The 23346-nt window shown below is 48.4% G+C and overlaps 1 protein-coding gene across 3 annotated transcripts in view; it reads left to right on the forward strand.

The window, feature by feature from the left end:
- Window positions 1-554: 554 nt before the first annotated feature.
- wdr19 (WD repeat domain 19) overlaps window positions 555-23346 on the forward strand; it is a 71885-nt gene continuing 49093 nt past the window's right edge. For all 3 annotated transcript variants that reach the window (XM_071408456.1, XM_071408454.1, XM_071408455.1), the window contains exons 1-8: window positions 555-693; window positions 6865-6956; window positions 10151-10216; window positions 17119-17244; window positions 17576-17691; window positions 20742-20857; window positions 21476-21556; window positions 22710-22822. In XM_071408456.1, the coding sequence (XP_071264557.1) occupies window positions 688-693; window positions 6865-6956; window positions 10151-10216; window positions 17119-17244; window positions 17576-17691; window positions 20742-20857; window positions 21476-21556; window positions 22710-22822 (716 nt within the window). In that variant the 5' untranslated portion in view covers window positions 555-687. The remainder of the gene's footprint in view (window positions 694-6864; window positions 6957-10150; window positions 10217-17118; window positions 17245-17575; window positions 17692-20741; window positions 20858-21475; window positions 21557-22709; window positions 22823-23346) is intronic.

Consider the following 23346-nt stretch of genomic DNA (forward strand, 5'->3'; position numbering starts at 1 on the left):
CCAAGTTATCCTTACTCATTGTGTATTATAACTTGTAGTATTATTTTTCTATTTCTTTCTCTCTGCATTGTTGTCAACATATCAACATTTTGAGCCTGTTTCTCACTTATATTCATTTTACCACAAGTGTAACTAATTATTAAATCAAATCAAATGTTATTTTTCAACATGCTTCGTAAAATTCCAGGTGTAGACTAAGTAAGCATTTTTTTTCACTGTTATTCTACACCTGTTGTTTACGAAGCATGTGCGGAATACATTTGGTTGTAAATGAGATGTGTATTTAATTTTCAATACATTTACATTTAATATTTCGTGTCTAAAACATGTTTTCACTTTGTCATTATTAAGGGGGTATTGTTTGTGTGTGTGTATATATGGGTGAGATAATAAAATACAAAAATCAATGTAATCAATTTTGAAGTCCGGATGTAAAACAACAAAATGTGGAATAAGTCAAACAGGAACGAATATTTTCAGAAGAGCCTGTATTTAATTGTAAGTAAAACTCGGTATTTGACTGGCATCTGCTGGTCCAAACAGGAAGACGCTCCAGAGCGGCGCTCATTGGCTGTTGCCATGACATCTCTTCGGTCGATGCGGACGCTGAGGAGTGAAGCATTCTGGGATATTGACACAAATTGCAGCGATGCTTTGGTGAAGATTACTCAAGACTAAACACACAAAATGAAGGTATTGTGCCTAGAAACAACACGGGTATAGTTGTATAATATATGTATATACTTACTTAAACCGGGTATTTCCATTAGCTAGACTTTTTTTTGGTTGTGGTGTCCCCGAACCCAAATGTAGCTAACGTTACCAGTTAGGCTACTTCTTGGCTAGCTAACGCTAACTAATAATTTTCACCAAGTCAAACCACCTGTTACAATCTTTCTCCCTTTATTGGGACAGGGGATAACAGACTTGAGCGGAGAAATACAGAGATTAGAGGAACATACCTGTACGGTGGAGTCGGGATTCGTACCGAGGCTGGCGGCGGTTATATGTTCTTGTAGACGAGGGTTTCATGAACTCTATCCTGGAGCCCCTCCTGTGCACGTTTTGGTTTTGTACTACACAGCTGAGTCAAGCAACCAGCTCATTATCAAGCAACCAGCTCATTATCAAGCAACCAGCTCATTATCAAGTAACCAGTTCATTATCAAGCAACCAGCTCATTATCAAGTAACCAGCTCATATCAAGAAACCAGCTCATTATCAAGTAACCAGCTCATTATCAAGCAACCAGCTCATTATCAAGTAACCAGCTCATTATCAAGCAACCAGCTCATTATCAAGCAACCAGCTCATTATCAAGCAACCAGCTCATTATCAAGCAACCAGCTCATTATCAAGCAACCAGCTCATTATCAAGCAACCAGCTCATATCAAGAAACCAGCTCATTATCAAGTAACCAGCTCATTATCAGGCTTAGATTTGTTTTTGAACAAGCTGTGTAGAACAAGGGCAAAAACCAAAACGTGCCCCCAGGACCGACCGTTGGAAACCCCTGCTGTAGAATGCACCCAGGGTGGCCCCCAGGACCGACCGTTGGAAACCCTGCTGTAGAATGCAGCCAGGGTGGCCCCCAGGACCGACCGTTGGAAACCCCTGCTGTAGACTGCAGCCAGGGTGGTCCCCAGGACCGACCGTTGGAAACCCCTGCTGTAGAATGCAGCCAGGGTGGCCCCCAGGACCGACCGTTGGAAACCCCTGCTGTAGACTGCAGCCAGGGTGGTCCCCAGGACCGACCGTTGGAAACCCTGCTGTAGAATGCAGCCAGGGTGGTCCCCAGGACCGACCGTTGGAAACCCCTGCGGTAGAATGCAGCCAGGGTGGTCCCCAGGACCGACCGTTGGAAACCCCTGCGGTAGAATGCACCCAGGGTGGTCCCCAGGACCGACCGTTGGAAACCCTGCTGTAGAATGCACCCAGGGTGGTCGCCAGGACCGACCGTTGGAAACCCCTGCTGTAGAATGCAGCCAGGGTGGTCCCCAGGACCGACCGTTGCTGTAGAATGCAGCCAGGGTGGTCCCCAGGACCGACCGTTGGAAACCCCTGCTGTAGAATGCACCCAGGGTGGTCCCCAGGACCGACCGTTGGAAACCCCTGCTGTAGAATGCACCCAGGGTGGTCCCCAGGACCGACCGTTGGAAACCCCTGCTGTAGAATGCACCCAGGGTGGTCCCCAGGACCGACCGTTGGAAACCCCTGCTGTAGAATGCACCCAGGGTGGTCCCCAGGACCGACCGTTGGAAACCCCTGCTGTAGAATGCACCCAGGGTGGTCCCCAGGACCGACCGTTGGAAACCCTGCTGTAGAATGCAGCCAGGGTGGTCCCCAGGACCGACCGTTGGAAACCCTGCTGTAGAATGCACCCAGGGTGGTCCCCAGGACCGACCGTTGGAAACCCCTGCTGTAGAATGCACCCAGGGTGGTCCCCAGGACCGACCGTTGGAAACCCTGCTGTAGACTGTAGTGTTAAAGGGGCAATCTGTAGTTGTCCCCAGGACCGACCGTTGGAAACCCTGCTGTAGAATGCAGCCAGGGTGGTCCCCAGGACCGACCGTTGGAAACCCCTGCTGTAGAATGCAGCCAGGGTGGTCCCCAGGACCGACCGTTGCTGTAGAATGCAGCCAGGGTGGTCCCCAGGACCGACCGTTGGAAACCCCTGCTGTAGAATGCAGCCAGGGTGGTCCCCAGGACCGACCGTTGGAAACCCTGCTGTAGAATGCACCCAGGGTGGTCCCCAGGACCGACCGTTGGAAACCCCTGCTGTAGAATGCAGCCAGGGTGGTCCCCAGGACCGACCGTTGGAAACCCTGCTGTAGAATGCACCCAGGGTGGTCCCCAGGACCGACCGTTGGAAACCCCTGCTGTAGAATGCAGCCAGGGTGGTCCCCAGGACCGACCGTTGGAAACCCTGCTGTAGAATGCACCCAGGGTGGTCCCCAGGACCGACCGTTGGAAACCCTGCTGTAGAATGCACCCAGGGTGGTCCCCAGGACCGACCGTTGGAAACCCCTGCTGTAGAATGCAGCCAGGGTGGTCCCCAGGACCGACCGTTGGAAACCCCTGCTGTAGAATGCACCCAGGGTGGTCCCCAGGACCGACCGTTGGAAACCCCTGCTGTAGAATGCAGCCAGGGTGGTCCCCAGGACCGACCGTTGGAAACCCTGCTGTAGAATGCACCCAGGGTGGTCCCCAGGACCGACCGTTGGAAACCCCTGCTGTAGAATGCAGCCAGGGTGGTCCCCAGGACCGACCGTTGGAAACCCTGCTGTAGAATGCACCCAGGGTGGTCCCCAGGACCGACCGTTGGAAACCCTGCTGTAGAATGCACCCAGGGTGGTCCCCAGGACCGACCGTTGGAAACCCTGCTGTAGAATGCACCCAGGGTGGTCCCCAGGACCGACCGTTGGAAACCCCTGCTGTAGAATGCACCCAGGGTGGTCCCCAGGACCGACCGTTGGAAACCCCTGCGGTAGAATGCACCCAGGGTGGTCCCCAGGACCGACCGTTGGAAACCCCTGCGGTAGAATGCACCCAGGGTGGTCCCCAGGACCGACCATTGGAAACCCCTGCTGTAGAATGCAGCGTTAAAGGGGCAATCTGTAGTTGCTAACGTTACATCCATTTTTGGATTTATAAATTCATGATATGGTACTCATTCATTCTTCAAGAAAATAACTTATAAATGCCTCATGAGCTCAGTTCAACTGTCTTACCCCATCAGAACCCAAAATATATAAGCTTGTTTTACCCCAATGTTTTTAAATAAACCTGAAAACATGTTGATCTGTAGTTTTGTCCCTGAACAAGGCGGTTAACCCACTGTTCCCCTGAACAAGGCAGTTACCCCACTGTTCCCCTGAACACGGCAGTTAACCCACTGTTCCCCTGAACAAGGCAGTTACCCCACTGTTCCCCTGAACAAGGCAGTTAACCCACTGTTCCCCTGAACAAGGCAGTTACCCCACTGTTCCCCTGAACACGGCAGTTAACCCACTGTTCCCCTGAACAAGGCAGTTACCCCACTGTTCCCCTGAACACGGCAGTTAACCCACTGTTCCCCTGAACAAGGCAGTTAACCCACTGTTCCCCTGAACAAGGCAGTTAACCCACTGTTCCCCTGAACAAGGCAGTTAACCCACTGTTCCCCTGAACAAGGCAGTTAACCCACTGTTCCCCTGAACAAGGCAGTTAACCCACTGTTCCCCTGAACAAGGCAGTTAACCCACTGTTCCCCTGAACAAGGCAGTTAACCCACTGTTCCCCTGAACAAGGCAGTTAACCCACTGTTCCCCTGAACAAGGTAGTTAACCCACCGTTCCCCTGAACAAGGCAGTTAACCCACCGTTCCCCTGAACAAGGCAGTTAACCCACTGTTCCCCTGAACAAGGCAGTTAACCCACTGTTCCCCTGAACAAGGCAGTTAACCCACTGTTCCCCTGAACAAGGCAGTTAACCCACTGTTCCCCTGAACAAGGCAGTTAACCCACTGTTCCCCTGAACAAGGCAGTTAACCCACTGTTCCCCTGAACAAGGCAGTTAACCCACTGTTCCCCTGAACAAGGCAGTTAACCCACTGTTCCCCTGAACAAGGCAGTTAACCAACTGTTCCCCTGAACAAGGCAGTTAACCCACTGTTCCCCTGAACAAGGCAGTTAACCCACCGTTCCCCTGAACAAGGCAGTTAACCCACCGTTCCCCTGAACAAGGCAGTTAACCCACCGTTCCCCTGAACAAGGCAGTTAACCCACTGTTCCCCTGAACAAGGCGGTTAACCCACTGTTCCCCTGAACAAGGTGGTTAACCCACTGTTCCCCTGAACAAGGCGGTTAACCCACTGTTCCCCTGAACAAGGCGGTTAACCCACCGTTCCCCTGAACAAGGCAGTTAACCCACCGTTCCCCTGAACAAGGCAGTTAACCCACTGTTCCCCTGAACAAGGTAGTTAACCCACTGTTCCCCTGAACAAGGCAGTTAACCCACTGTTCCCCTGAACAAGGCGGTTAACCCACTGTTCCCCTGAACAAGGCGGTTAACCCACTGTTCCCCTGAACAAGGCAGTTAACCCACTGTTCCCCTGAACAAGGCAGTTAACCCACCGTTCCCCTGAACAAGGCAGTTAACCCACCGTTCCCCTGAACAAGGCAGTTAACCCACCGTTCCCCTGAACAAGGTAGTTAACCCACCGTTCCCCTGAACAAGGCAGTTAACCCACCGTTCCCCTGAACAAGGCAGTTAACCCACCGTTCCCCTGAACAAGGCAGTTAACCCACCGTTCCCCTGAACAAGGCAGTTAACCCACCGTTCCCCTGAACAAGGCGGTTAACCCACTGTTCCCCTGAACAAGGCGGTTAACCCACTGTTCCCCTGAACAAGGCGGTTAACCCACCGTTCCCCTGAACAAGGCGGTTAACCCACCGTTCCCCTGAACAAGGCGGTTAACCCACCGTTCCCCTGAACAAGGCAGTTAACCCACCGTTCCCCTGAACAAGGCAGTTAACCCACTGTTCCCCTGAACAAGGTAGTTAACCCACTGTTCCCCTGAACAAGGCGGTTAACCCACTGTTCCCCTGAACAAGGCGGTTAACCCACTGTTCCCCTGAACAAGGCGGTTAACCCACTGTTCCCCTGAACAAGGCGGTTAACCCACTGTTCCCCTGAACAAGGCAGTTAACCCACTGTTCCCCTGAACAAGGCAGTTAACCCACCGTTCCCCTGAACAAGGCAGTTAACCCACTGTTCCCCTGAACAAGGCGGTTAACCCACTGTTCCCCTGAACAAGGTAGTTAACCCACTGTTCCCCTGAACAAGGCGGTTAACCCACTGTTCCCTTGAACAAGGCAGTTAACCCACTGTTCCCCTGAACAAGGCAGTTAACCCACTGTTCCCCTGAACAAGGCGGTTAACCCACTGTTCCCCTGAACAAGGCAGTTAACCCACTGTTCCCCTGAACAAGGCAGTTAACCCACTGTTCCCCTGAACAAGGCGGTTAACCCACTGTTCCCCTGAACAAGGCAGTTAACCCACTGTTCCCCTGAACAAGGCAGTTAACCCACTGTTCCCCTGAACAAGGCGGTTAACCCACTGTTCCCCTGAACAAGGCAGTTAACCCACTGTTCCCCTGAACAAGGCAGTTAACCCACTGTTCCCCTGAACAAGGCAGTTAACCCACTGTTCCCCTGAACAAGGCAGTTAACCCACTGTTCCCCTGAACAAGGCAGTTAACCCACTGTTCCCCTGAACAAGGCGGTTAACCCACTGTTCCCCTGAACAAGGCAGTTAACCCACTGTTCCCCTGAACAAGGCAGTTAACCCACTGTTCCCCTGAACAAGGCAGTTAACCCACTGTTCCCCTGAACAAGGCAGTTAACCCACTGTTCCCCTGAACAAGGCGGTTAACCCACTGTTCATAGGCCGTCATTGAAAATACAAATTTGTTCTTAACCGTCTTGCCTAGTTAAATAAAGGTAAAATAACATGGATGCATCCAAAGCTCTGTCTATGAATTTGAGAGTGATTACATTTCTCCAGCCCCATCCTTCAGCTTGTTACTGAAACAGGTGGGGAGTACGCTCTGCTATTGTTTCTACTGCTGATAAGTTCTTTAACGTTACCCGCTAGACCAAATTATTCTCTGTCTCCCCCTCTCCCTCTCTCGCTCTCTGTCTGTCTGTCTGTCTGTCTGTCTGTCTGTCTGTCTGTCTGTCTGTCTGTCTGTCTGTCTGTCTCTCTCTCTCTCTCTCTGTCTCTGTCTCTGTCTCTGTCTCTGTCTCTGTCTCTCTCCTCTCTCTCTGTCTCTCTCTCTCTCTCTTCTCCCTCTCTCTCTCTCTCTGTCTCCCTCCCTCTAGCGAGTTTTCACCCTCACAGACAGAGCTTGGTTGGGGTCCTGTCTCCTGTACAAATGGCAGAAGACACTGGGGAATTACATCGCTGTCGCAGGGTGAGTTGTTGCTTTGTTGGTTTGCTATTGTTTTGTAAAGTTGCAAGTCTTGAACACACATGTTATTATGGTGCGATGTAAGCTCTGGTCCAGGGAGTTTAGTGTGGTATTATATAACAGGTAGCTCTGGTCCAGGGAGTTTAGTGTGGTATTATATAACAGGTAGCTCTGGTCCAGGGTGAATACAGACTGGTATTATATTAATAGATATAACAGGTAGCTCTGGTCCAGGTGAATACAGACTGGTATTATATTAATAGATATAACAGGTAGCTCTGGTCCAGGTGAATACAGACTGGTATTATATTAATAGATATAACAGGTAGCTCTGGTCCAGGTGAATACAGACTGGTATTATATTAATATATATAACAGGTAGCTCTGGTCCAGGGTGAATACAGACTGGTATTATATTAATATATATAACAGGTAGCTCTGGTCCAGGGTGAATACAGACTGGTATTATATTAATAGATATAACAGGTAGCTCTGGTCCAGGTGAATACAGACTGGTATTATATTAATATATATAACAGGTAGCTCTGGTCCAGGGTGAATACAGACTGGTATTATATTAATATATATAACAGGTAGCTCTGGTCCAGGTGAATACAGACTGGTATTATATTAATATATATAACAGGTAGCTCTGGTCCAGGGTGAATACAGACTGGTATTATATTAATATATATAACAGGTAGCTCTGGTCCAGGGTGAATACAGACTGGTATTATATTAATAGATATAACAGGTAGCTCTGGTCCAGGGTGAATACAGACTGGTATTATATTTATATATATATAACAGGTAGCTCTGGTCCAGGTGAATACAGACTGGTATTATATTAATAGATATAACAGGTAGCTCTGGTCCAGGGTGAATACAGACTGGTATTATATTAATATATATAACAGGTAGCTCTGGTCCAGGTGAATACAGACTGGTATTATATTAATAGATATAACAGGTAGCTCTGGTCCAGGGAGTTTAGTGTGGCTTGCTTCCAGTTGATTTGTCATTCACAGAATACACGTGGTGTACACAGTAAAAATGACACAGTTCCTTGCAGGTAAGTGTAATGAAACAGGCAGGCAGGTAGTTGTGAGCTCAGCCTTCTGGCCCATAGCTCTGTGTGCCATCCACTAAGCCAAGGTGGGTATCCAGTCTTATAAAGACAGGGGTTGCTACATAAACACCCTGGACCAGAGCTACCTGTTATATATAATACCAGTCTGTATTCACCTGGACCAGAGCTACCTGTTATATATAATACCAGCCTGTATTCACCTGGACCAGAGCTACCTGTTATATTTACATTTACATTTAAGTCATTTAGCAGACGCTCTTACCAGCCTATATTCACCTGGACCAGAGCTACCTGTTATATATAATACCAGCCTATATTCACCTGGACCAGAGCTACCTGTTATATATAATACCAGCCTGTATTCACCTGGACCAGAGCTACCTGTTATATATAATACCAGCCTATATTCACCTGGACCAGAGCTACCTGTTATATATAATACCAGCCTATATTCACCTGGACCAGAGCTACCTGTTATATATAATACCAGCCTGTATTCACCTGGACCAGAGCTACCTGTTATATATAATACCAGCCTGTATTCACCTGGACCAGAGCTACCTGTTATATATAATACCAGCCGGTATTCACCTGGACCAGAGCTACCTGTTATATCTATTAATATAATACCGGTCTGTATTCACCTGGACCAGAGCTACCTGTTATATATAATACCAGCCTGTATTCACCTGGACCAGAGCTACCTGTTATATATATATTAATATAATACCAGTCTGTATTCACCCTGGACCAGAGCTACCTGTTATATCTATTAATATAATACCAGTCTGTATTCACCCTGGACCAGAGCTACCTGTTATATCTATTAATATAATACCAGTCTGTATTCACCCTGGACCAGAGCTACCTGTTATATATATTAATATAATACCAGTCTGTATTCACCCTGGACCAGAGCTACCTGTTATATCTATTAATATAATACCAGTCTGTATTCACCTGGACCAGAGCTACCTGTTATATATATTAATATAATACCAGTCTGTATTCACCTGGACCAGAGCTACCTGTTATATCTATTAATATAATACCAGTCTGTATTCACCTGGACCAGAGCTACCTGTTATATATATTAATATAATACCAGTCTGTATTCACCCTGGACCAGAGCTACCTGTTATATCTATTAATATAATACCAGTCTGTATTCACCTGGACCAGAGCTACCTGTTATATCTATTAATATAATACCAGTCTGTATTCACCTGGACCAGAGCTACCTGTTATATCTATTAATATAATACCAGTCTGTATTCACCTGGACCAGAGCTACCTGTTATATATATTAATATAATACCAGTCTGTATTCACCTGGACCAGAGCTACCTGTTATATCTATTAATATAATACCAGTCTGTATTCACCTGGACCAGAGCTAAGTGTAATGATCACCTGTTATATATTAATATATGTTCAGTTCTATTCTATTCTGCTCTATTCTGTTCTGTTCTATTCTTCTCTATTGTATTCTGCTGTATTCTGTTCTGTTCTATTCTTCTCTGTTCTATTCTGCTCTATACTGTTCTATTCTATTCTATTCTATTCTGTTCTATTCTATTCTGCTCTATACTGTTCTATTCTGCTCTGTTCTATTCTGTTCTATTCTGCTCTGTTCTATTCTATTCTGTTCTATTCTGCTCTGTTCTATTCTTCTCTATTCTGCTCTATTCTGTTCTATTCTTCTCTATTCTATTATGTTCTATTCTGTTTTATTCTATTCTGCTCTATTCTGTTCTATTCTTCTCTATTCTATTATGTTCTATTCTATTCTGTTCTATTCTTCTCTGTTCTATTCTTCTCTATTCTGCTCTATTCTGTTCTATTCTTCTCTATTCTATTCTGCTCTATTCTGTTCTATTCTATTCTGCTCTATTCTGTTCTATTCTTCTCTATTCTATTATGTTCTATTCTGTTTTATTCTGTTCTGTTCTATTCTGCTCTGTTCTATTCTTCTTTATTCTATTCTGTTATATTCTGTTATATTCTGTTCTGTTCTATTCTGTACTGTTCTGTTCTATTCTTTACTGTTCTGTACTGTACTACTCTAATTCTATTCTATTTTACTGTGTTCTGTTGTTTTCTATAGATCTGACAGCTCAGTGAAGATATTTGACAGACATGGACAGAGGAAGAATGAACTAAATCTACCCGGGTGAGTTCAACATACAGAAACACACCTGTTCTGCTGAGCCAATACTAACACATCTGACCTGCTGAGACCGATACTAACACACCTGACCTGCTGAGACCGATACTAACACATCTGACCTGCTGAGACCGATACTAACACACCTGACCTGCTGAGACGATACTAACACATCTGACCTGCTGAGACCGATACTAACACATCTGACCCGCTGAGACGATACTAACACATCTGACCTGCTGAGACCGATACTAACACATCTGACCTGCTGAGACGATACTAACACATCTGACCTGCTGAGACCGATACTAACACACCTGACCTGCTGAGACCGATACTAACACATCTGACCTGCTGAGACCGATACTAACACACCTGACCTGCTGAGACCGATACTAACACATCTGACCTGCTGAGACGATACTAACACATCTGACCTGCTGAGACCGATACTAACACACCTGACCTGCTGAGACCGATACTAACACATCTGACCTGCTGAGACCGATACTAACACATCTGACCTGCTGAGACCGATACTAACACATCTGACCTGCTGAGACCGATACTAACACATCTGACCTGCTGAGACCGATACTAACACATCTGACCTGCTGAGACCGATACTAACACATCTGACCTGCTGAGACCGATACTAACACATCTGACCTGCTGAGACCGATACTAACACATCTGACCTGCTGAGACCGATACTAACACATCTGACCTGCTGAGACCGATACTAACACATCTGACCTGCTGAGACCGATACTAACACATCTGACCTGCTGAGACCGATACTAACACATCTGACCTGCTGAGACCGATACTAACACACCTGACCTGCTGAGACCGATACTAACACACCTGACCTGCTGAGACCGATACTAACACACCTGACCTGCTGAGACCGATACTAACACACCTGACCTGCTGAGCTCAATACTAACACATCTGACCTGCTGAGACCGATACTAACACACCTGACCTGCTGAGACCGATACTAACACATCTGACCTGCTGAGACCGATACTAACACACCTGACCTGCTGAGACCGATACTAATACATCTGACCTGCTGATACCGATACTAACACATCTGACCTGCTGAGACCGATACTAACACATCTGACCTGCTGAGACCGATACTAACACATCTGACCTGCTGAGACCGATACTAACACACCTGACCTGCTGAGACCGATACTAACACACCTGACCTGCTGAGACCGATACTAACACATCTGACCTGCTGAGACCGATACTAACACACCTGACCTGCTGAGACCGATACTAACACATCTGACCTGCTGAGACCGATACTAACACATCTGACCTGCTGAGACCGATACTAACACATCTGACCTGCTGAGACCGATACTAACACATCTGACCTGCTGAGACCGATACTAACACATCTGACCTGCTGAGACCGATACTAACACATCTGACCTGCTGAGACCGATACTAACACATCTGACCTGCTGAGACCGATACTAACACATCTGACCTGCTGAGACCGATACTAACACATCTGACCTGCTGAGACCGATACTAACACATCTGACCTGCTGAGACCGATACTAACACATCTGACCTGCTGAGACCGATACTAACACATCTGACCTGCTGAGACCGATACTAACACATCTGACCTGCTGAGACCGATACTAACACATCTGACCTGCTGAGACGATACTAACACATCTGACCTGCTGAGACCGATACTAACACATCTGACCTGCTGAGACCGATACTAACACATCTGACCTGCTGAGACCGATACTAACACATCTGACCTGCTGAGACCGATACTAACACATCTGACCTGCTGAGACCGATACTAACACACCTGACCTGCTGAGACCGATACTAACACATCTGACCTGCTGAGACCGATACTAACACACCTGACCTGCTGAAACCGATACTAACACATCTGACCTGCTGAGACCGATACTAACACATCTGACCTGCTGAGACCGATACTAACACACCTGACCTGCTGAGACCGATACTAACACATCTGACCTGCTGAGACCGATACTAACACATCTGACCTGCTGAGACCGATACTAACACATCTGACCTGCTGAGACCGATACTAACACATCTGACCTGCTGAGACCGATACTAACACATCTGACCTGCTGAGACCGATACTAACACATCTGACCTGCTGAGACCGATACTAACACATCTGACCTGCTGAGACCGATACTAACACATCTGACCTGCTGAGACCGATACTAACACATCTGACCTGCTGAGACCGATACTAACACATCTGACCTGCTGAGACCGATACTAACACATCTGACCTGCTGAGACCGATACTAACACATCTGACCTGCTGAGACCGATACTAACACATCTGACCTGCTGAGACCGATACTAACACATCTGACCTGCTGAGACCGATACTAACACATCTGACCTGCTGAGACCGATACTAACACATCTGACCTGCTGAGACCGATACTAACACATCTGACCTGCTGAGACCGATACTAACACATCTGACCTGCTGAGACCGATACTAACACATCTGACCTGCTGAGACCGATACTAACACATCTGACCTGCTGAGACCGATACTAACACATCTGACCTGCTGAGACCGATACTAACACATCTGACCTGCTGAGACGATACTAACACATCTGACCTGCTGAGACCGATACTAACACATCTGACCTGCTGAGACCGATACTAACACATCTGACCTGCTGAGACCGATACTAACACATCTGACCTGCTGAGACCGATACTAACACATCTGACCTGCTGAGACCGATACTAACACATCTGACCTGCTGAGACCGATACTAACACACCTGACCTGCTGAGACGATACTAACACATCTGACCTGCTGAGCTCAATACTAACACATCTGACCTGCTGAGCTCGATACTAACACATCTGTCCTGCTGAGACCGATACTAACACATCTGACCTGCTGAGACGATACTAACACATCTGACCTGCTGAGACCGATACTAACACATCTGACCTGCTGAGACCGATACTAACACATCTGACCTGCTGAGACCGATACTAACACATCTGACCTGCTGAGACCGATACTAACACATCTGACCTGCTGAGACCGATACTAACACATCTGACCTGCTGAGACCGATACTAACACACCTGACCTGCTGAGCTCAATACTAACACATCTGACCTGCTGAGCTCGATACTAACACATCTGACCTGCTGAGACCGATACTAACACATCTGACCTGCTGTGACCGATACTAACACATCTGACCTGCTGAGCTCAATACTAACACATCTGACCTGCTGAGCTCGATACTAACACATCTGACCTGCTGAGACCGATACTAACACATCTGACCTGCTGTGACCGATACTAACACATCTGACCTGCTGAGACCGATACTAACACATCTGACCTGCTGAGCTCAATACTAACACATCTGACCTGCTGAGCTCAATACTAACACATCTGTCCTGCTGAGACCGATACTAACACATCTGACCTGCTGAGACCGATACTAACACATCTGACCTGCTGAGACCGATACTAACACATCTGACCTGCTGAGACCGATACTAACACATCTGACCTGCTGAGACCGATACTAACACACCTGACCTGCTGAGCTCAATACTAACACATCTGACCTGCTGAGCTCGATACTAACACATCTGACCTGCTGAGACCGATACTAACACATCTGACCTGCTGTGACCGATACTAACACATCTGACCTGCTGAGACCGATACTAACACATCTGACCTGCTGAGCTCAATACTAACACATCTGACCTGCTGAGCTCAATACTAACACATCTGTCCTGCTGAGACCGATACTAACACATCTGACCTGCTGAGACCGATACTAACACATCTGACCTGCTGAGACCGATACTAACACACCTGACCTGCTGAGACCGATACTAACACACCTGACCTGCTGAGCTCGATACTAACACATCTGACCTGCTGAGACCGATACTAACACGTCTGACCTGCTGAGACCGATACTAACACGTCTGACCTGCTGAGACCGATACTAACACATCTGACCTGCTGAGACCGATACTAACACATCTGACCTGCTGAGACGATACTAACACACCTGACCTGCTGAGACCGATACTAACACGTCTGACCTGCTGAGACCGATACTAACACGTCTGACCTGCTGAGACCGATACTAACACGTCTGACCTGCTGAGCTCAATACTAACACATCTGACCTGCTGAGCTCAATACTAACACATCTGACCTGCTGAGCTCAATACTAACACATCTGACCTGCTGAGACCGATACTAACACATCTGACCTGCTGAGACCGATACTAACACATCTGACCTGCTGAGCTCAATACTAACACATCTGACCTGCTGAGACCGATACTAACACATCTGACCTGCTGAGACTGATACTAACACATCTGACCTGCTGAGCCTGATACTAACACATCTGACCTGCTGAGACCGATACTAACACATCTGACCTGCTGAGACGATACTAACACATCTGACCTGCTGAGACCGATACTAACACACCTGACCTGCTGAGACGATACTAACACACCTGACCTGCTGAGACGATACTAACACATCTGACCTGCTGATACGATACTAACACATCTGACCTGCTGAGACGATACTAACACATCTGACCTGCTGATACCAATACTAACACATCTGACCTGCTGAGACCGATACTAACACATCTGACCTGCTGAGACCGATACTAACACATCTGACCTGCTGAGACGATACTAACACATCTGACCTGCTGATACCAATACTAACACATCTGACCTGCTGAGACCGATACTAACACATCTGACCTGCTGAGACCGATACTAACACATCTGACCTGCTGAGACCGATACTAACACATCTGACCTGCTGAGACCGATACTAACACATCTGACCTGCTGAGACCGATACTAACACATCTGACCTGCTGATACCGATACTAACACATCTGACCTGCTGAGACCGATACTAACACATCTGACCTGCTGAGACCGATACTAACACATCTGACCTGCTGAGACCGATACTAACACATCTGACCTGCTGAGACCGATACTAACACATCTGACCTGCTGAGACCGATACTAACACATCTGACCTGCTGAGACGATACTAACACATCTGACCTGCTGAGACCGATACTAACACATCTGACCTGCTGAGACCGATACTAACACATCTGACCTGCTGAGACGATACTAACACATCTGACCTGCTGAGACCGATACTAACACATCTGACCTGCTGAGACCGATACTAACACATCTGACCTGCTGAGACCGATACTAACACAAATGACCTGCTGAGACCGATACTAACACATCTGACCTGCTGAGACCGATACTAACACATCTGACCTGCTGAGACGATACTAACACATCTGACCTGCTGAGACGATACTAACACATCTGACCTGCTGAGACCGATACTAACACATCTGACCTGCTGAGACCGATACTAACACATCTGACCTGCTGAGACGATACTAACACATCTGACCTGCTGAGACCGATACTAACACATCTGACCTGCTGATACCGATACTAACACATCTGACCTGCTGAGACCGATACTAACACATCTGACCTGCTGATACCGATACTAACACATCTGACCTGCTGAGACCGATACTAACACATCTGACCTGCTGAGACCGATACTAACACATCTGACCTGCTGAGACCGATACTAACACACCTGACCTGCTGAGACGATACTAACACATCTGACCTGCTGAGACAATACTAACACATCTGACCTGCTGAGACCGATACTAACACATCTGACCTGCTGAGACCGATACTAACACATCTGACCTGCTGAGACGATACTAACACATCTGACCTGCTGAGACCGATACTAACACATCTGACCTGCTGAGACGATACTAACACATCTGACCTGCTGAGACCGATACTAACACATCTGACCTGCTGAGACCGATACTAACACATCTGACCTGCTGAGACCGATACTAACACACCTGACCTGCTGAGACCGATACTAACACACCTGACCTGCTGAGACCGATACTAACACATCTGACCTGCTGAGACCGATACTAACACATCTGACCTGCTGAGACCGATACTAACACACCTGACCTGCTGAGACCGATACTAACACATCTGACCTGCTGAGACCGATACTAACACATCTGACCTGCTGAGACGATACTAACACATCTGACCTGCTGAGACCGATACTAACACATCTGACCTGCTGAGACCGATACTAACACATCTGACCTGCTGAGACCGATACTAACACATCTGACCTGCTGAGACCGATACTAACACATCTGACCTGCTGAGACCGATACTAACACATCTGACCCGCTGAGACCGATACTAACACACCTGTCCTGCTGAGACGATACTAACACATCTGACCTGCTGAGACCGATACTAACACATCTGACCTGCTGAGACCGATATTAACACATCTGACCTGCTGAGACCGATACTAACACATCTGACCTGCTGAGACCGATACTAACACATCTGACCTGCTGAGACGATACTAACACATCTGACCTGCTGAGACCGATACTAACACATCTGACCTGCTGAGACGATACTAACACATCTGACCTGCTGAGACCGATACTAACACATCTGACCTGCTGAGACGATACTAACACATCTGACCTGCTGAGACCGATACTAAAACACAACATGTTTTATTATTAGTGTCAAAAATGACATATTCCCTCCCTCCCTCCCCTCCCTCCCTCCCTCCCTCCCTCCCTCCCTCCCTCCCTCCCTCCCTCCCTCCCTCCCTCCCTCCCTCCCTCCCTCCCTCCGTCTCTGTCTCTGTCTCTCTCTCCCTCCCACCCTCCCTCCGTCTCCCTCCATCCCTCCCCCGCTCTCTCCCTCCCAGGCGTTGTGTAGGGATGGACTGGGATAAGGACGGAGACATCTTGGCAGTGATCTCTGACAAGTCCAGCTCCGTTTACCTCTGGGATGCTAACGTCAACAAGACCTCGCAGATCGACAGCGGCATGAGGTGGGCTGGTGGACTCACACACATCAAGCTTTATTTACGCAGCTCATTTCACACATGGAATGAGAATAAAAGCTGAAATATTTACAACAAACATCAGGATAAAAACTAAAGAATAAAAATACAAACTGAAGGACTAAAAGCAGGAAAATCAGAGTTAAAAAATGTGTATTTTAAGATCATACACCGGCACACACACACACACACACACACACACACACACACACACACACACACACACACACACACACACACACACACACACACACACACAAACTACTTGCAGGCCATAACATTCCCCAGTATTCCTTCCCGTCTGTGTTGGTTTCCATAGAGACCAGATGTCATTCGTCCTGTGGTCGAAGACTGGGCCCCTATTGGCTGTCGGGACCAACAAAGGAAACCTGCTGATCTACAACCAACAGACGTCACGCAAGATCCCTGTCCTGGGTAACAACACACTGATCTAGATCCCTGTCCTGGGTAACAACACACACTGATCTAGATCCTTGTCCTGGGTAACAACACACTGATCTAGATCCCTGTCCTGGGTAACAACACACTGATCTAGATCCCTGTCCTGGGTAACAACACACTGATCTAGATCCCTGTCCTGGGTAACAACACACTGATCTAGATCCCTGTCCTGGGTAACAACACACTGATCTAGATCACAGTCCTGGGTAACAACACACTGATCTAGATCCCTGTCCTGGGTAACAACACACTGATCTAGATCCCTGTCCTGGGTAACAACACACTGATCTAGATCCCTGTCCTGGGTAACATCACACACTGATCTAGATCCCTGTCCTGGGTAACAACACACTGATCTAGATCCCTGTCCTGGGTAACAACACACTGATCTAGATCCCTGTCCTGGGTAACAACACACTGATCTAGATCCTTGTCCTGGGTAACAACACACTGATCTAGATCCCTGTCCTGGGTAACAACACACTGATCTAGATCACTGTCCTGGGTAACATCACACTGATCTAGATCCCTGTCCTGGGTAACAACACACTGATCTCGATCCCTGTCCTGGGTAACAACACACTGATCTAGATCCCTGTCCTGGGTAACAACACACACTGATCTAGATCCCTGTCCTGGGTAACAACACACTGATCTAGATCCCTGTCCTGGGTAACAACACACACTGATCTAGATCCCTGTCCTGGGTAACAACACACTGATCTAGATCCCTGTCCTAGGTAACAACACACTGATCTAGATCCCTGTCCTGGGTAACAACACACTGATCTAGATCCCTGTCCTGGGTAACAACACACTGATCTAGATCCCTGTCCTGGGTAACAACACACTGATCTAGATCCCTGTCCTGGGTAACAACACACTGATCTAGATCCCTGTCCTGGGTAACAACACACTGATCTAGATCCCTGTCCTGGGTAACAACAACACAATGATCTAGATCCCTGTCCTGGGTAACAACAACACAATGATCTAGATCCCTGTCCTGGGTAACAACACACACTGATCTAGATCCCTGTCCTGGGTAACAACACACTGATCTAGATCCCTGTCCTGGGTAACAACAACACACTGATCTAGATCCCTGTCCTGGGTAACAACACACTGATCTAGATCCCTGTCCTGGGTAACAACACACACTGATCTAGATCCCTGTCCTGGGTAACAACACACACTGATCTAGATCCCTGTCCTGGGTAACAACACACACTGATCTAGATCCCTGTCCTGGGTAACAACACACACTGATCTAGATCCCTGTCCTGGGTAACAACACACACTGATCTAGATCCCTGTCCTGGGTAACAACACACACTGATCTAGATCCCTGTCCTGGGTAACAACACACACTGATCTAGATCCCTGTCCTGGGTAACAACACACACTGATCTAGATCCCTGTCCTGGGTAACAACACACTGATCTAGATCCCTGTCCTGGGTAACAACACACTGATCTAGATCCCTGTCCTGGGTAACAACACACACTGATCTAGATCCCTGTCCTGGGTAACAACACACTGATCTAGATCCCTGTCCTGGGTAACAACAACACACTGATCTAGATCCCTGTCCTGGGTAACAACACACTGATCTAGATCCCTGTCCTGGGTAACAACACACTGATCTAGATCCCTGTCCTGGGTAACAACACACTGATCTAGATCCCTGTCCTGGGTAACAACACACTGATCTAGATCCCTGTCCTGGGTAACAACACACACTGATCTAGATCCCTGTCCTGGGTAACAACACACTGATCTAGATCCCTGTCCTGGGTAACAACACACTGATCTAGATCCCTGTCCTGGGTAACAACACACTGATCTAGATCCCTGTCCTGGGTAACAACACACACTGATCTAGATCCCTGTCCTGGGTAACAACACACACTGATCTAGATCCCTGTCCTGGGTAACAACACACTGATCTAGATCCCTGTCCTGGGTAACAACACACACTGATCTAGATCCCTGTCCTGGGTAACAACACACACTGATCTAGATCCCTGTCCTGGGTAACAACACACTGATCTAGATCCCTGTCCTGGGTAACAACACACTGATCTAGATCCCTGTCCTGGGTAACAACACACTGATCTAGATCCCTGTCCTGGGTAACAACACACTGATCTAGATCCCTGTCCTGGGTAACAACACACTGATCTAGATCCCTGTCCTGGGTAACAACACACTGATCTAGATCCCTGTCCTGGGTAACAACACACACTGATCTAGATCACAGTCCTGGGTAACAACACACACTGATCTAGATCACAGTCCTGGGTAACAACACACACTGATCTAGATCCCTGTCCTGGGTAACAACACACACTGATCTAGATCCCTGTCCTGGGTAACAACACACTGATCTAGATCCCTGTCCTGGGTAACAACACACTGATCTAGATCCCTGTCCTGGGTAACAACACACACTGATCTAGATCCCTGTCCTGGGTAACAACACACTGATCTAGATCCCTGTCCTGGGTAACAACACACTGATCTAGATCCCTGTCCTGGGTAACAACACACTGATCTAGATCCCTGTCCTGGGTAACAACACACTGATCTAGATCCCTGTCCTGGGTAACAACACACACTGATCTAGATCCCTGTCCTGGGTAACAACACACTGATCTAGATCCCTGTCCTGGGTAACAACACACTGATCTAGATCCCTGTCCTGGGTAACAACACACTGATCTAGATCCCTGTCCTGGGTAACAACACACTGATCTAGATCCCTGTCCTGGGTAACAACACACTGATCTAGATCCCTGTCCTGGGTAACAACACACACTGATCTAGATCCCTGTCCTGGGTAACAACACACTGATCTAGATCCCTGTCCTGGGTAACAACACAGATCATTGTGTTTGGTTTTAAATTCATTCTCCCTTTCTCTATCACTCACACATCATGTCTCTCTCTCTCACACACACACACACACACACACACACACACACACACACACACACACACACACACACACACACACACAGGAAAGCACACTAAGCGTATCACCTGTGGCTGCTGGAGTTCTCAGAACCTGTTGGCGCTGGGCAGCGAGGACTGCAGCGTAACCATTAGCAACCAGGAGGGAGACACCATCCGACAGGTAACGCCGTCATTGTAGATATGAATGTGTTGTTAACTGACTTGTAATTAATAAACACACCGTTCAACAGTACTTCTGTATCAATCTTTCTCTCATTCTGCCCCCGTCCCTCCTCCCCCTCTCCCCCATCTCCATCCCCTGTCCGTCTCCTCCTCCCTCCCCCGTTCCCCTCCCTCCCCTCTCTCTCCCTCCCTCTCCCCTCTCGCCTTGTCTCCCCCCTTCCCCCCCCCCTCTCCCTCCCTCTCCCCTCTCGCCTTGTCCCCCCCCCTCTCGCCTTACCTCCCCCGTCCCCCCCTCTTCCCCGTCTCCTCCCCCCTTCCCCCCTCCTCCCCCTCTCTCCTCCTCCCCCTCTCCCCTTCCCTCCTCCCCCATTTCCCTCCCCTGTCCGTCTCCTCCTCCCCCCTCTCCTCCCCCCTTCCCTCTCCCCCTCCCTCTCCCCTTACCTCCCCCCTCTCCTCCTCCCTCCCCCTCTCCTCCTCCCTCTCCCCTTACCTCCCCCTCTCCTTCTCCCCCCCCCCTCCTCCCCTCTCCCTCTCCCCTCTTCACCCCTCTCCTCCTCCCTCCCCCCTCTCCTCCTCCCTCCCCCGTTCCCCTCCCTCCCCCGTCTCCTCCCCCCAGACGTCGGTGCGTTCAGACCCAGCTGATATCCAGTTCTCTGTGATGAAGACAGACGAGAGGTCTTCCCCAGGAGAGAGCACAGTGAGTGTTGCTGTGGAAACATAGAGCTGGGTAACATAGAGAGCACAGTGAGTGTTGCTGTGGTAACATAGAGCTGGGTAACATAGAGAACACAGTGAGTGTTGCTGTGGAAACATAGAGCTGGGTAACATAGAGAGCACAGTGAGTGTTGCTGTGGAAACATAGAGCTGGGTAACATAGAGAGCACAGTGAGTGTTGCTGTGGTAACATAGAGCTGGGTAACATAGAGAGCACAGTGAGTGTTGCTGTGGAAACATAGAGCTGGGTAACATAGAGAGCACAGTGAGTGTTGCTGTGGTAACATAGAGCTGGGTAACATAGAGAGCACAGTGAGTGTTGCTGTGGAAACATAGAGCTGGGTAACATAGAGAGCACAGTGAGTGTTGCTGTGGTAACATAGAGCTGGGTAACATAGAGAGCACAGTGAGTGTTGCTGTGGAAACATAGAGCTGGGTAACATAGAGAGCACAGTGAGTGTTGCTGTGGTAACATAGAGCTGGGTAACATAGAGAGCATAGTGAGTGTTGATGGGGTAACATAGAGCTGGGTAACATAGAGAGCACAGTGAGTGTTGATGGGGTAACATAGAGAGCACAGTGAGTGTTGATGGGGTAACATAGAGCTGGGTAACATAGAGAGCACAGTGAGTGTTGCTGTGCCAGACTGTTACTGACTGTTCATTAAGCGTTTCCTTACGGGTAACATAGAGCTGGGTAACATAGGGAATAGGGTTCCATAGGGCTGGTATATAGTAGTGCACTATGTAGGGAATAGGGTTCCATAGGGCTCTGGTATATAGTAGTGCACTATGTAGGGAATAGGGTTCCATAGGGCTGGTATATAGTAGTGCACTATGTAGGGAATAGGGTTCCATAGGGCTGGTATATAGTAGTGCACTATGTAGGGAATAGGGTTCCATAGGGCTGGTATATAGTAGTGCACTATGTAGGGAATAGGGTTCCATAGGGCTGGTATATAGTAGTGCACTATGTAGGGAATAGGGTTCCATAGGGCTGGTATATAGTAGTGCACTATGTAGGGAATAGGGTTCCATAGGGCTGGTATATAGTAGTGCACTATGTAGGGAATAGGGTTCCATAGGGCTGGTATATAGTAGCCCATATCCCCCATCTCTGACCTCTGACCCCGTCAGGTGAGTGTTGCCGTGGGGAAGAAGACTCTGTTCCTGTTTAACCTCAACGACCCCGACAACCCCATAGAGCTGGCCTTCCAGCAGCGTTACGGACAGGTCATCTCCTACCGCTGGTACACACACACGCACGCACGCACACACACACACACACACACACACACACACACACACACACACACACACACACACACACACACATATTTCTGTTTGTAACTTGGCATTTTCCCCCCCTCCCTCCCTCCTCCTCCTTCCCCCTCCTCCCTCCTCCCTCTCCCCTCCCTCTCCTCCTCTCCTCCCCCCTTCCCCTCTCCTCTCCCCTCCTCACCTCCTCTCCTCCCCTCCTCCCCCTTCCCCTCTCCTCTCACCTCCTCTCCTCCCCCTCCCTCCTCGCCTCGCCACTACACACACTACACACACTATACACACACACACTCTTCCCCTCCCTCCCCCCCTCCTCCCCTCCCTCTCCTCCTCTCCTCCCCCCTTCCCCTCTCCTCTCCCCTCCTCACCTCCTCTCCTCCCCTCCTCCCCCTTCCCCTCTCCTCTCACCTCCTCTCCTCCCCCTCCCTCCTCGCCTCGCCACTACACACACTACACACACTATACACACACACACTCTTCCCCTCCCTCCCCCCCT

The sequence above is a fragment of the Salvelinus alpinus genome, chromosome 6 (genome assembly GCF_045679555.1).
Source record: "Salvelinus alpinus chromosome 6, SLU_Salpinus.1, whole genome shotgun sequence".
NCBI lineage: Eukaryota > Metazoa > Chordata > Actinopteri > Salmoniformes > Salmonidae > Salvelinus > Salvelinus alpinus.